The sequence below is a fragment of the Poecilia latipinna genome, unplaced genomic scaffold (genome assembly GCF_001443285.1).
Source record: "Poecilia latipinna isolate Pla-1442-1.1 unplaced genomic scaffold, P_latipinna-1.0 Scaffold200, whole genome shotgun sequence".
In the NCBI taxonomy this organism is placed as follows: Eukaryota; Metazoa; Chordata; class Actinopteri; order Cyprinodontiformes; family Poeciliidae; genus Poecilia; species Poecilia latipinna.
Window position 1 is genome coordinate 359,117 of NW_015112816.1, and position 15,058 is coordinate 374,174.

The 15,058-nt window shown below is 37.9% G+C and overlaps 2 protein-coding genes across 2 annotated transcripts; both read left to right on the forward strand.

The window, feature by feature from the left end:
* The first annotated feature begins 61 nt into the window (after positions 1–61).
* On the forward strand, positions 62–9,493 carry atp13a1 (ATPase 13A1). The gene is made up of 25 exons (XM_015031197.1): positions 62–590; positions 1,378–1,467; positions 1,762–2,025; positions 2,131–2,286; positions 2,604–2,673; positions 2,762–2,868; positions 3,967–4,096; positions 4,192–4,247; positions 4,352–4,478; positions 4,634–4,771; positions 4,873–4,993; positions 5,126–5,283; positions 5,422–5,597; positions 5,677–5,787; positions 5,906–6,031; positions 6,113–6,221; positions 6,313–6,506; positions 6,605–6,701; positions 6,789–6,973; positions 7,415–7,529; positions 7,626–7,822; positions 7,967–8,109; positions 8,486–8,597; positions 8,696–8,839; positions 8,923–9,493. Exons 1-25 carry the CDS (start codon positions 237–239, stop codon positions 9,031–9,033), a joined length of 3,591 nt encoding a protein of 1,196 aa, XP_014886683.1. The 5' UTR covers positions 62–236; the 3' UTR covers positions 9,034–9,493.
* Positions 9,494–10,943: 1,450 nt separating this feature from the next.
* On the forward strand, positions 10,944–14,420 carry dsn1 (DSN1 component of MIS12 kinetochore complex). The gene is made up of 11 exons (XM_015031211.1): positions 10,944–11,041; positions 11,222–11,258; positions 11,341–11,599; positions 11,687–11,760; positions 12,111–12,183; positions 12,292–12,373; positions 12,463–12,519; positions 12,616–12,687; positions 12,784–12,931; positions 13,757–13,844; positions 13,960–14,420. The coding sequence occupies exons 1-11, from the start codon at positions 11,010–11,012 to the stop codon at positions 14,040–14,042; spliced, it is 1,005 nt and encodes a 334-aa protein (XP_014886697.1). The 5' UTR covers positions 10,944–11,009; the 3' UTR covers positions 14,043–14,420.
* The last annotated feature ends 638 nt before the right edge of the window (positions 14,421–15,058 follow it).

Here is a 15,058-nt window from a genome sequence, read left to right on the forward strand (position 1 = left end):
AAAAAAAAAAAAGAAGATAAAAAGCAAGTTGGAGGTAAACTGACGCTCTTTAAATATGACGTGTCTTTGCGTATTTGCGTATGCGGAAGCAGCGGTCGGGAAACAGTCAACTCAAAAGACGGGCTCTCAAAGGTGGATAACACACCGCTTCGTGCGTAGAATCGTATTTTTAACGACTGTAGCGAGACGGGGTGGTGGTGGATGGTAGAGGGGGCCAAAGGAGGGATTCGGATACAATGAACGACGCCAAGAAAGACGAGAGTATGGCTGCAGACGGAATCCGAGGACCGGGTGAGCTACAAATGGCCCCCTCTGTTAACCACAACCAGAATGACAGCGGCGCCGGTGATGAGCTAGTAAGCTCGGTGACGCTGTACAGACGGAGGCCCCGACTGCTACACGGCACTGTCCTCCCGTTTCTGGCTGTTCTCTACCCTGGCTGGGTGTACGTGTGGTTAGGAGTGTACGGTGCCTCGGAGTATCCAGAGGCAGGCCTCCTCGCGTTAGCCGCTATCGGGATCGCGCACGTCCTCACAGCACTCTCTGGATACTGGTCCGTGCACGTGCATTGTTGGCTCACTTGTTCCAAGGTAAATGCAAGTTATAGCAAATTATGTGCACTTTTACAGCAGATAGTCCAAAAACATCCTACCTATTTTTTTAGCTCAATAAAAAAAATCTCACATACAGTATAATGAGATTTTCTCTACTCCTGAACATGTCAAATAGCACATGTATTAGTGCTGGCTGTATTTTAAGGTTTCTATGCATCACGTAATGTTTTATAAATTTTTTGACTTTATGTATACATTGTCTATAAATAGTACTTATCCAAAATATTCTCCTTTCGAGTGTTCTCTTTCAGATGTCCACAGAGTTTGTACTGATTAGTAAACATTTGCTTGGTGATAACCAATGAAAATGAAAGAAACATTACAGTTATTAATCCTATGTCAAATTTATATATTTTGATATATTTGTATCTTTGATGGTTGACGGACAGAATGGCATTCTGGGAAACTGAAGTTCTTGTTATGACTTCAAATACCAGAATAATCAATATCTGTCTTAAAGATCCTGTTTATTATAAATTTACTAGCATTGGAAACCAACATCTGTTATGAAACAAATAGTCAGAAGGTAACAGATCTTTTAAATTACCCAACATTGAACAAATACAGATCTCATCAAAACTTTTGCTGAAAGGCATGTTGAGTTCATCATCCTCATCATTCCTCTGTTTAGGGAAAGTTTAGCTATTTTCTCTGTATATCAGCGGGTTGTGATGAGTATATCATTAGGGTGCTCCAAAAATAAAAGTGCTGTCCCAACAGCATGTGAATATATCATCTGTTTTCTTTCTTTAAATAAAAACAGGAGCCAGATCCCAAGCTGGCTACTCTGGCAAAGGTCATTCCCACCCCTAACAATGGTTCTGCTGAGCTTGTCACACTCCAGAGGGATCAGGTTTGTTCACATCTTTAAAGACTGATTTCCCTATGTTGTCATATTTGGAAATATGTTACTTCCCTAAAATGCTCAAATATAGTGTGACAAGGTTTGTGAAAGCCACACCTGCCATTACTGTTTATCAAAGATCTACGTGCTTAGAAATTTGGCTTTATTTATCTGGAAGTTGTTAGGTTAATTTAGATATTGGTTTTGAATTTTATCTATTACTTGGATGTTTTTTTTTTTGTTTTGTTTTTTTGCCACTGCAATATATTTTTTTAAACATATGTCCTATGTTTTGATCAACAGGATGAAAATGGGGAAAAGATCTTATCTTTTGAGTTTCAAAAGATCCGTTACATTTTTGACTACCAAGAGAAGAAATGTTTCCTTCCAGTGGCATTCCCCATTAACCACCCAATAGGCCACTTCCAGTCATGGCGTGGATACCAGGAAGAAACTGAGCTAAAGGCTGCAGAAAAGCGATATGGCGCCAATCGTGCAGATATGGTTGTGCCAGATTTTCTGGAGCTCTTTAAAGAAAGAGCAACAGCTCCTTTTTTCGTCTTCCAGGTACGTGTGTTTCTTTTTCCTGGAATTGGTCTGGGTTCATTAGTCAGGAAGAGAAAATGTAAATGCTTTGCATCAGTTTGATGTTATCTGCCCTTTGTCCATCAGGTTTTCTGTGTGGGGCTGTGGTGTCTGGACGAATACTGGTATTACAGTGTTTTTACTCTGTTCATGCTGGTTGCATTTGAGGCATCCCTGGTCCAACAGCAAATGAGGAATATGTCAGAAATACGCCGCATGGGAAATAAGCCCTATATGATCCAGGTAAGCTTGATCAAGTTTAAAATGCATTCTGTTGCTAATTTGGTCATAAGAACTTTATAGTGAAATGATCAAGTTCACTTATGCAACCAACAGAGTTTGATGAAGAATGAAAAGTCACACATGTATCCAAATTGAATTGAAAAAGACATTTTATATTAGGCCATTTAATAGTGCTGAGGGACTTTTTCCATTGGCTTCATGAAGAGAGGTCAGACCTTTAAAACATATTTTATCCAAATTTCAGAGCTCAGTCTGTTTTCCATAAATAATGTGATATCCCTAGCATATCAAAATAAGTGTATTTACGTTTTTGATAGGTGTATCGCAACAGGAAATGGAGACCTATTTCTAGTGATGAACTAGTTCCTGGAGACATTGTCTCCATAGGTGAGTGTGCAGTCCTAAATGTTATGACTCCTTACCTCAAACCTTACATTCATTTTCTGTGTTGAAATGTGTGTTTTCTATTCTATAGGACGCTCACCCCAAGACAACTTGGTACCCTGTGATGTGCTGCTTCTCAGAGGACGTTGCATTGTGGATGAAGCCATGCTGACTGGAGAGTCTGTCCCACAGATGAAGGTTAGTAAATAATATAGTGATGTGGTAAACTATTTGCTTCAGTACAGATTTTTACTGTTTTTGCTGCGTCTAAATATTTCAGAGCAACAAACAATGTCATAATTAGACGGACAAACTCAGTAAAAAAAAAAAAATACAAGATGGTATTTAAAATGTTAACTGCCTTGTTAAATTATAAATTAAATTTATAAGCCCCGCATTTAGAAAGTTGAGTTCAGTTTCACTAGCCACACTCAAGTCTGATTGCTTCCACACCACACTATTTCTCAAATAGAAAATTCTGATGAGATACAATGGGATAAAGGCGACAAATCATGTCTTGATTTAAAAAAATGTTAAGAATGGATCAGAAATCCATTTTGGGACTCGACCAAACCATAGTGAGAGACATTTTTCCTTCCGAATTGATGGACACAAAAAACTTTCTTGATCTACCAAGATAACTCTTAAAGGTGCCTCAGTGCATACCCTGGAGGTCACATAGGTCGTCACTTGTCTCTGTTGAGGTCAGTTTTCATGAAACAACAAGAAGAACAAGCCTGTCTGGCACATCTGGATGCTTGGGAATCTCTGTGGCTGCTCCAACCCAAAAGCACCAACAAAATTGTTGCCTATTTCACCAGTAGCATTTGGGAGTAGAGTAGTAAAAATTTAGACTGAAATCTAATTGAGATGCTTCTGCATGCCCTAAAACCTGCATTCCCTGAAAACCAATGTAGCTGAATTAAAACTGAATTGTTGTCATTAGCTGAATTAAAAACAAATGGGCAAAACATTCTTTCACATCGATGTAAAAGATCATCTCTAGTTATTGCAAATGCTTAACGGCAGTTGTTGCCTCCAAGAGTGACACCACCAGATATTAGATTTAGAACGCAATTACTTTTCATGTTGGATCTGGTTGGTCCTGACAGCCGATTTGACTGAAATGCATCATATTTTGAAAACTAAATTATGGATTTTTTGTCTGATATTATTTGTTTGAGCATCTGAAGTACTTAAGTGTGACAAGAAAAAGACAAACCAGTGGTTTAAATACCTTTTCATTGTGCTGTTATTTCAGTCAGATTCAAGCCTTTTTTTAACTATTGTGTGCAGGAGCCAGTAGAAGACTTGGATCCAGGGCAGATTTTGGACCTTCAGACAGACTCTCGCCTGCATATCATTTCTGGTGGAACCAAAGTGGTTCAGCATACTCCTCCTTTAAAGACCAGTGCTGGACTTAAGCGTAAGTGCTAGTGCCTCTGTCTTTCCATTTGTCAACAGGAGTATCTATTAGCATTGGACAGTGTATTTATTTGTACTCTTTTTCATTGTTTGCAGCTGTAGACAATGGTTGTGTGGCCTACGTACTGAGAACAGGATTCTATACGTCTCAGGTAAGGAATATGGATAACTCTTAAATCTTGTGGCAATTTTTTACTCCATTATTAAATCCATTGTTGTCTGTTACTAAACAGTGTGTTGTGACATTGTTCTACAGGGTAAACTGCTAAGGACAATTCTCTTCGGTGTAAAGAGAGTGACGGCAAACAACCTGGAGACTTTTATCTTTATTCTCTTCCTCCTTGTGTTTGCCATTGCTGCTGCTGCATATGTGTGGGTTGAAGGTGAGATGACAACAGTTAGCTCATTAAGATGTATCACAATTTTTTTTGAAAGCCAATAAAACTTGCATCCAAATTTGTACTTATAGGTCAGAATGAGCGGTGAAGTTGATTCTGAAACATGTCCTTTTTTTATTATTATTTGTATCCCTCCCTAGGAACAAAGGATCTCACAAGGAATCGCTACAAGTTGTTTTTGGAGTGCACACTTATTCTCACTTCAGTGGTCCCGCCGGAACTTCCAATAGAGCTTTCTTTAGCAGTGAACACATCTCTCATTGCCTTGGCTAAACTTTGTAAGTTTGTTTCTTTGTCTGCTGGGATCGTAGAATACCTACTGCAACAAATTCACTAAGTGGTATCGAGTATGACGCTTGTTGCTCTTTTTCTGCTTTAGATGTTTTCTGCACAGAACCCTTCAGGATACCATTTGCAGGGAAAGTAGAGATTTGCTGTTTTGACAAAACAGGAACTCTGACCAGTGACAGCTTGGTAGTTCGAGGGGTAGCGGGCCTCAGGTAAACCCTGTCAACCAATTCTCTGTTTGGAAGCGTAAAATTGAGAAGACAAGATTAAATTACAAGATTGTGCTTGTAATTTAGATTGTAATTATTTGCCGTTTATTGTATCCATCCTGTTTTCACTGACAGAGAGGGAAAAGAGGTGATGCCTGTCTCTGAGATCCCAGTTGAGACGCATAGGGTTGTGGCTACCTGTCACTCACTGGTTACTCTGGATGATGGGCAACTGGTGGGAGATCCATTAGAGAAGGCCATGCTAACTGCTGCTGACTGGACGCTTACCAAAGGTGCCTCCTACATCTATAGTGCAATTCATGAGTGTGCTCGGACTATTTGGTTAACAGTGTTCCCCTTATATTATTGGACTAGTACATTTTAAACAGTAGAATGGTTACTTAAGTTCTTTCTTTTTCTGTTTAAACCAGATGAAAAAGTTTTCCCACGAGGCATCAAAACACAGGGACTGAAGATCCACCAGCGCTTCCATTTTGCCAGTGCTCTGAAAAGGATGTCTGTCTTGGCCTCGTACGAGAAACTTGGATCCACCGAACTTTGCTACATCTCGACAGTCAAGGGTGCCCCAGAGACACTTAGAGGAATGGTAAATTACAGCTCCACATTTTTCACAGACTCTTCACTTCCTTGTCTAAAATAAGTGTCTAAAATACTGCTGTCCGTAGTTTACAGCGTGTCCAGGAAATTATGATGAAGTCCACAGAGAAATGTCACGGGAAGGGGCACGAGTTCTGGCCTTGGGTTACAAAGAAATTGGACACCTCAGTCATCAACAGGTTTGTTTAGCTTTTGTTTTTTTCTTTTAATCAAAACCTTCGGAGGCTGTTTGATTTTTCTGTAGTGTCTATAAACAGACCTGATAGAAACTAACTAAAATCTCTTTGATTTATGTAGTGCCGTGAGATCAGTCGTGATGCTTTGGAGTGTGATCTACAATTTGCTGGTTTTATGGTTGTTTCCTGTCCACTCAAGAATGACAGCAAGGCAGTGATCAAAGAGATCCAAGAAGCATCTCATCATGTAAAAAAAAAAAACTAAACAAAACGGTGATGAAAATTTTGGGTTCGTTCTCAAATAAGCAACTTTCTTCTCTTCCTTCAGGTGGTCATGATCACAGGAGACAACCCCCTCACTGCATGCCATGTTGCAAGAGAGCTCCACTTTATCCAGAAAGATCACACACTTATTTTGCAGCCGAGCCTCAATCAGGGTACGCATTAGGTTCATCGCTTAATTCTGCGAGTGTTTTGACACTTGGCTTGAATAACGAGAAGTTTTATGTATAAATGCTGTTTTTCCAGGTCAGTGGCACTGGGAATCCATTGATGGCACCGTAACTGTTGCGCTGCCCCCTCCTTCAGTTTCTTCGTTTGTGCAACAGTTTGACTTGTGTGTAACAGGAGAAGGGCTGGCTCGGTTGGGCTGCGATCCCCACCTTCTCCACACACTGTTACCACATATACGAGTATTTGCTCGAGTCAGTCCAAAACAGAAGGTGGGTCCTGAAGCAGCAGCCTTTAAGTCATAGTTTGTGCGCTCTCTTCCTACCTCAATTTGGTGTTCTCAGCAAAAGTTTGATTTCATGTGTTTTAGGAATTTGTAATCACCAGCCTTAAGGGGCTTGGTTATGTGACCCTGATGTGTGGTGATGGCACAAATGACGTCGGAGCACTTAAACATGCTCACATAGGTAAGTTATTTTTAAATAACTTACCTGAAACAAGTTTGCCAAGAGTTGCCTCCAGTTGTGAGCAATGAACATTTTGTTTTCTCACAGGGGTGGCCCTCTTAGCCAATGCTCCAGAGCGCATGCCTGAGAAAAAGAAGCGGGGTAGAGATAAGGAGTCGGCAACATCAGACATAAGGCCTGTACCACCTGCTAGTTCTGGTGTCAAGCTGAGCTCCAGAGCAGCCAGACAGCGGGCCATGGCCCAGAGGGAGGAGCAGCTTGCAGCACAAAAGGTGTTCTACTTTATCATTTAACAAAAAATAGTTGCATCTTCTTTTAGAAACATAATGTAATCATAGAGGCAATTAATTAATTACAATAGGTATTCAGCTCTAATTTGTCACAATCTCTCTAGTTGCAACTGTCCAAGAAATATTAAAAATCTCTTTGTTTTATGTTTAAAATGGAGCCTTTAGAGAACTACTGGGATGTCTTAGATTGTTAAATCTATGAGCAAGGCCTAGATTATGGCTAAAGATATAACTAAATTAGACTTAGAATATATTTAATGTCCCACTCATCTTTCAATGTCATCATATACATTTGACATGGGCTACTCAAAAGAAATATGAGCTACTCAAAAAAAAAAAAGCTTACTTTTGTTAACCATTTTTTGTGCTTACTGTAACATGAAGAAACATACACTTCGCTAACCATTAGGATTTCTCTAACAGGAAAAAATAAGTCAAGTTCTCCGAGAACTTGAAGAGGATCAGGTACAAGTCGTCAAGCTGGGTGACGCTTCCATTGCTGCCCCTTTCACGTCCAAACTGTCCTCCATTCAGTGCAGTGAGTCACATGTTTCAATACTTATTTCTCTGTATTTATAAATAAAACTGATTATTAACTCTCGGACTCAATTTGTTTTTGTCTTTATTCCCCCAGTTTGCCATGTAATAAAACAAGGCCGCTGCACTCTGGTTACAACACTGCAGATGTTCAAGATTCTAGCTCTCAATGCACTAGTGCTGGCCTACAGTCAGTCTGTCCTCTACCTCGAAGGAGTCAAATTCAGCGATTTCCAGGCGACTCTGCAAGGCTTGCTTTTGGCTGGATGCTTTCTTTTTATATCTAGGTCAAAGGTTAGAATTTGAGTTATTTACTGTAAAGTTAACATGTTTTTTGGTGCTTACTGTAAATGTAAATTTTAAAACTCCACCGTAATTCTGTTTCTATTTAAAAAAAAAAGACAAATTAGGATTTTTTTTTTTCTCCTCTTTTCGCAGCCTCTGAAAACGTTGTCTCGAGAGCGGCCTTTACCAAACATCTTCAATCTGTACACAGTGTTGACTGTGCTGCTGCAGTTTGCAGTTCACTTTTGTAGTCTTGTGTATCTTTACAAAGAGGCGCAAACCAGAAGTCCACCAAGGTAAGCAAAAGTGCAACGGGGTAAGACCAAAGACCTCTTGAAAGACCGTGCATCATAGTAATAGCATGTGAAATGTGTTTTTTGAATTGGCTGAGCATTTCTATGTTCAAATAAAACATAGAAATGAAACAGAAAAGATTGTTCCCCACCAGTATCGCCTTTGTATTAGACATTTTTTAACAACTTTTTGTTTAAAATGTTTTTGGAGTAATACTTTCTCAGATTTTATCTTTTTAAAATGGGACGTCCAAGCTGCTGATGAGCAAACACTTGTTTAATTTATTATAAAATGTATACAATGTTTTCTCTTTTTCCTATCAGTGATACTTTGTGAATGCTTTATCATTTTTATGTTTTTTTTGTTGTTTTTTTACAGAGAGGAGCAGTTTGTAGATCTGTATAAAGAATTCGAACCCAGCCTAATTAACAGCACTGTGTACATAATGTCAATGGCCATGCAGATGGCCACCTTTGCCATAAACTACAAGGTATCTTTTCACTTTTGGGACCATGTATTGGTTATTTAAAACCATGTCTAAATAACTGGTGTTTATTTACATAATGGATTCCTCTTTGTGTCTTACAGGGTCACCCATTCATGGAGTCTCTCAGTGAAAATCGACCACTACTGTGGAGTATCGTACTTTCAGGGTTAGCAATTGTCGGGCTTCTTACTGGTTCCTCTCCAGAATTCAATGAACAGTTTGCTCTTGTAGAAATTCCAACTGAGGTGAGCTAACATTACTTTACCGTTTCTTGTTTTGATATTCTTGTAATAAGATCGTGTAACATGCTTTGTCTGATTTCTTGCAGTTCAAATTAATAATTGCCCAGGTTCTGCTGGTGGACTTTGTTGCTGCTCTGCTCGTGGACCGTGTCCTGCAGTTCTTCCTGGGCAAAGGAACTCTCAGGCTGCCTTCTTGATCTCAGTGCCAACAGCAAATGCTGCCCTTATTACCAAACTGTAAAGGGACAGAAGATTTTGAAAGAGGAAGAAAAGTACGGCTGTTGTTCCAAACACTTGACAGCTGAGATAGTCATGGCATGTAGGACTGTTCACTCTGTGTATCCCTTTCTTTGTTCCCCCCTGAACTCTTTACGTCTGTTGTTTTCTTTTTCCATTTGCTTTGTCTCAATTCTAATGTTTTTTATAACTGTCCATTTTTCTACATCGTTCTTTTGTTTTTCCCTCCCCACTCTTATTGACAGGCCATGAAGACAGCAGTATTGAGTGGAGTTTCAGATTGTGCTAGCCAGAGTGAAAACTACAGGCACAAAAAGGGCATTCTCCAAGAGAATTGCAATAGTGTTTTGGATTTTTTCCCCCTCCCTTGTTTTTGTAAAAAGTGAAAAAGAAATTTAACAGACTTATAAAGATTTAAAATGATGAAGTATTCATTTTGTCTTTTTTTTGTGTGTGTGTGTTTTTTTTTTTTTATTGTATTGAGAGAATGTAAGTAACACAAATTATTTTTGCTGGTAAATTTGGCATTACTAAGATATGAGAATACAATATAAGTCAACATGGAAACAAGATTGTTTATCAAAGTGTCTATGTCATGGGAACTAAACTAAAGTACTCTTTTGTTAAAATCTCAAACACTGGAATTTTTATATTTTTTAAATGCTATTAAATTTTGCTTTGATGCCACAACTATCAAAGTTAAAAGATATGCAAGTTAAGTTTAACTGATTCTGATTAAGACCAAAGTAACTCAATGTCCAATTTAAATTGGACATTTGTTTACTTTTAAACGTATCCTATTATTAGGTAAACTATAGGCACCTTACAACTTCAAAGATGAATATAGAATATAACTTTTACTTTCACAAGTTTAGAAATTGGCTAATAATTTTAAGAATTGTACATTTTCTAACCTGAAGCAGTCATTTCAAGCAGATTCCAAGAAATGAGAAATAACTAAGTCCACTACCAAAAACACACAAATGAAAGTAATGGAGAATGGTAAAAATCTCTTAAAGACTTGTAGAACATTTTATAGTCTGAAGAAACTAAGCTTGATGTTTTTGGCAAAACAGAAAAAAAAAAAACAGCAGTAAAACATGGTGTAGGCAGAATCATGCTTTTGGTTTTACTTTTCTTCACATGGGAGATGAAATTATGAACAGTTTCAAACATCAGTTTTTATTCAAAACCTTTTGCTATCTGCTGTAAAGATGAAGATGGAGTTTATATTTTAGCGTCACCGAATTCATACAAAGCTGATCAAAAAATGTACTTCAGACGTAAAACAAAAATTTATTGTCCTAGCCAGGGTCCAGAATAAAATTGGAGTTGACATTGTGGAAAACGGTGGACAAGAGACGTTCTCACAGTGTGATCATGTGGAGAACCTTTGGTAAGTAAAGTGTGGAGATGAGGGGCGAGAAGATGTGGCATGCTACCAAATAATGCTGAATGTGGAAATTTTATTCCAAATTGAATTCAGCAATATTAATTTTGTCTCTCAAACATTTTTTATTTGTAAAAAAATACATGTCATGTCTTAAGCGCAAAAAGTTTTTAAGTGTTTTGTCATAGTTTTATTTTTTAAGGAGAGATACAAAATGAAAGCATTTAAACATTTTGACTTTGGAGAGCCTCTGTACACTTTTTTTTTTTGCAACAAACTTGAAGTCATTTAAACATTGTTCCTATAAAACAGTCGCAATCTTTTGAACTTTATTCAAAGGGATCACAATAAATATGACCTTTGCTAAAATGCCCCTATTTAACTTTTCATATAAGTATTTCTAAATGCATCTATGTAAGGTGCAACAAATTTAGTTTTAAGCCTTGACCCTTGTATTGCTTAACTACATTTCCCATGAGTCTTAGAGCCGTGAAAGGGTGGGTTTGGTCTTTGAGCGCGCTGTTAGGACAGCTATTTGAAATTAAAATGGCGGAAAAGACGGCTGAAGTTGAGCACGGGTATGTTTTGTTTTAAGCTCGTAATACAACTTATTTAAATTAAACAAATCCATTACCTTACTACTGTAAATAATCTTAAACGAACTGTATTGTTGTCATGTTTTGGTGGACCTTTCTGAGAGTTTTGTTCTGGTCTGATGTAAACATTAAAGCGACTTTTTCGTCTGTTACCTGCTTTAGCTGCGGACGTGTTGAGGCAGACGAAACCTCAGCAGAGGTGAGAAATAAAAACCCTTTCTGTAGTTTACAGCAGATGATTTGCTGAATGGAGAGTTACTGGCTTTGTTGTTTATGCCAAGGTCCCGTTTTCGGCCCAGACTTCAAAAAGATGCTCCTCCTCAATCCCCGAGTCGGAACCTCCTCTGAAGTGTCACCGGACCGACTCGACATTATCTACCACACAGGCGCCAGATCCTGGAGACGAACAGTCAGAGACGATGAAACAAGAAATGGAGACACTCAAAGAAAGACCCGTAAATCCCCGTGAACAGAATAAATCCTGGAGGAGAAACACCATAACCCGACGCTCCCTCCCTGCGCTTCCCAACCCATATGAGAGTGAGAGATATTTTTATCCCCCCACAGTGAAACATTAATGTTTACTTTTGTTCAAGACAAATAATCATCTAAATTAATATGTTCTAGCTTTGTGCAGAAGCATAAGTCCATCGTTATCACAACAAGAGAGACTTGAAAAACTGCTGGAGGCTTCAATGGAGGTATGTTAAGTGAAGCTATAGGAACCAAATGCATTAAACCATTATAATAAGTTTCTCCTGAACTCGATGAAGGTCCAATAGCTCATTTGTATTTCTTTGTCTGTATCAACTCTTAAAAGATTAAATGAAGATTTGAAGATGTCATGAAATATAGACAGTAACAGTTTTATGTTCATATTTTTGCTAACTCGATAGATATTGTTTACTCAAGATTAGAAGAATGACTAGATATTTAATTAATACTGACCACAAATTTACACACAACAAAATGTGAGTAAAATAAAATTTTTAAAAATCGATTTTGTAAACTGTGAGAATAATTTTTGTTTATTCACGTGTTTGCTTTGCAGATGGCACTAGAAAGAACTCAAAATTCACTTGAGTCATTTCCAAAAGCTTCACTGGAGACCTTCAAAAAGCAAGGTTGGTAGTTTTTGGGGGGTTTTTTTAAATAAATTCCTTGGAGCTCAGTATTTTTTAATTATTGAAACAATAATTTTATGTTATCTCTGTTATTCCTATTTTGTGTAGTTGAAAACATCAAGATGGAGTGGAGCTGCTTAACCAAAAATACAAGCAACGAACCACACAAACTATCTTCGAGTCAACCGAAGTACGCATACTTTTTAAAACTTTCACTGTACTTTTGCTATTAATTATGATGATTGTCTTCATTGCATTTTTGTCTTTTATTGCTTTAAGTTGCAGTCAGCCTGCCGTGCAAAGAGCCATGGAAAATGTCCAGAAAGCAATCAACAGGCATGTTGTTCTGTCTGCTCTCATGTCCGATGCTTATTTTTAATTATAAATATAAAATGGCCACATATACGATCTTCTCTTTTTGTTTTTTCTTAGGCTCAAGGCTGAAAGTGAGTCTTGGGAGGCGCTTATGAACAAACACAAGGAAAAAGCAGAGGAACTGGAAAAGTAAATATTTATATTATCATCAAGCATTCACGTGACAATGTTATACACGACTTTCTTTGAATTTGTACCAATCGTGTTATTGGTTTTCCGCTGTAGGAAGGTGAAGATGGGACAGGAGACGGGTATACCTCTAAACTCCACGTTAATAGTCCAGTCCTCGCAGAACTCTGTCATACAGAGTAAACCCAACTACCACGATGTCCTCTGTAGGCAGCGACCCATGATGCATACTATGGCCATGATTGTATGTTGGATTTTTTTTTTTTTTCTTGTATCCTCACAAATAAGAAGTTATTGTATTTTCAAGCTTTTATGTTCTAATCTCTAAAGTGAATGTCATGATAAGAGTGGGCTTGCTGTACTGTATTTGAAATGTTGCTTCCTTGGGCAGAACGACTATGACATGCACACACCCACCAGGCAGTACATTGTACATCAGTACATTGGGCGGAGGGTGAAGAGAAATGGCCATAAGAACTGAGATTTTTCAGGGGCAAACTTGGAAATGAATGGGACACACATACATTTACAAATACAACCGTTTTCCACTTATATTTTAATGGTCACGAAACTTGCATAATGTCAGGTTTTAACTGTTTCTATGTGCAGTGCTTAGAATTATTGCTAGCTATTGTTGATTGACATAGAGAAAAGAGCAGACTCAACCTTTCTCCTTTCAAAATATTTCAGCTTTTTAACATGCATGCATGTAATTGAAAACAGATTGATCGTCAAGTAAGTTTGAAGATTAGTATTCTCTATTGTCTGCTATGTTGGAACAGTTTTGTACCTGTATATTTTTGTTTGTGTGTTGAAAATGCATTAATACTGTATTTTCAATGTCTCACAGATATTATTTAAATAGATATTTCCTTCCATAACAATTATAGGCATGAAAAGGTTGCTATTCAATCACTGGGAAACGCAGACACCGGACACACAGCAATTTAGACGGACCAGTTTTCAGATAGAAAACTAAGCTGTACGATTTTTCAAAGCACCAGATCTGATGCAATGTTGTCATCATTTTATTTTGTAACTTATAGATTTTTTTTCGTCTTGCCTGTAGATGGACACTCAGTGTAAAATGATACAGCAGCTACTTACCATCAAGGAGCAGTCACAGCTGTTAGTCAAAAAGACCAGCGTCCAATTAGGTAATGACTTTGCTTGAATAATATATTGTTTCTTTGTAATATTTTGACATTTTCTGTGATGGTCTAGCGAAAGAATCTTTCACACTAATTATTTTTATTTCTATGCTGTCTCCAGCTGAGGAGGCCGGATTCCAGGAGCTTTCATCGAACCTTCTTAAGAATCTGATGTCGGCACCTTTGCAAAAGGCAACTACATAAACAATAGTTGATGCTTCTGTACAGCTGAATCCAACGATTGTTAAAAATGTACATATATTCCTGTGCCTTCATGTCATTTTCCAGTTTTGTTGATTTTTGTGTTATGCCCTAACATCAAACTACTTTAATGGCAGTGGCAAATTATACATGGATTTGACCAGCAGGTGGCAGTGGCTAGCTACTCACAAAATTGTATTAAAGGTGGTGAATTGCCTGAGTAGATTATTCTTTTGGCCTTAATTAAGTGCATTTTCATCTGTAAATCCTGATACTGTTTAGACCAATTAGCAAATGTTAAAACTTTGCTGCTGTCCAGGAAAGTATGGTCCCTGTTTTTGGTGTTATTAAATTAAACTATAATAATAAACAAAAAAAAAGTAGCCATCTTGTCTTAAAAGTGATTACCAAAGTAAGTTAATAACTATCACAATTAATATTGAGGCAATAAAGAATTAATGGTTTTAGCAATAAGATATATTTTTATGTATTTGATGCTCTATTTAACATGAATAATAATAATAATACCCCCCAAAAAATCAAAGGTAAGTCCCTGAAAGTACCAATGTGATGACAAAAAGCAATGACGTAGCTTAAATAATGAAACATTTTGATTATATTCTTGTTAAGCTATTCAAGTCAAAAAAACAAAAAACTTTTCTTCTTACTTTACACACATTCTTCAGTGTATACAGAAACCCTAGAGGCTCACCCCCTGTCACACTTACTCCTGTTTGGTGCTGCATCTATTGCACTTCATCAGTGTCCCCTGACCATACAGAAGGAGGCCCCTCCCCCACAGTGACTCACCCCCATCTCTTGCTTGGCTTGGTCACTGATGCAGAACGAAGCCTTGACATTGTACCAGTCAGGCAAAGCTTCATTTGCCATCTCTCCAATCTCTTGGACCAATTCATTAATTAACACGTATGCTTAATTTGTGCCTGTCTTGATTGCAGCAATAGGAGCCCTTATTCTCCCCCCCCCCCCCCCCCCATTGACTCAGTATCTAATTCTAA

Bases quoted from the DNA above. Each gene is read 5' to 3' on its own strand.
- atp13a1 (XM_015031197.1), top strand. From the start codon at position 237: ATGAACGACGCCAAGAAAGACGAGAGTATGGCTGCAGACGGAATCCGA. The intron at 6,507-6,604 runs GTGGGTCCTGAA...CATGTGTTTTAG, and splicing joins GAGTCAGTCCAAAACAGAAG to GAATTTGTAATCACCAGCCT. The intron at 8,598-8,695 runs GTATCTTTTCAC...TGTGTCTTACAG, and splicing joins CCTTTGCCATAAACTACAAG to GGTCACCCATTCATGGAGTC.
- dsn1 (XM_015031211.1), top strand. From the start codon at position 11,010: ATGGCGGAAAAGACGGCTGAAGTTGAGCACGG. The intron at 11,761-12,110 runs GTATGTTAAGTG...TTTGCTTTGCAG, and splicing joins TGCTGGAGGCTTCAATGGAG to ATGGCACTAGAAAGAACTCA. The intron at 13,845-13,959 runs GTAATGACTTTG...TGCTGTCTCCAG, and splicing joins AAAGACCAGCGTCCAATTAG to CTGAGGAGGCCGGATTCCAG.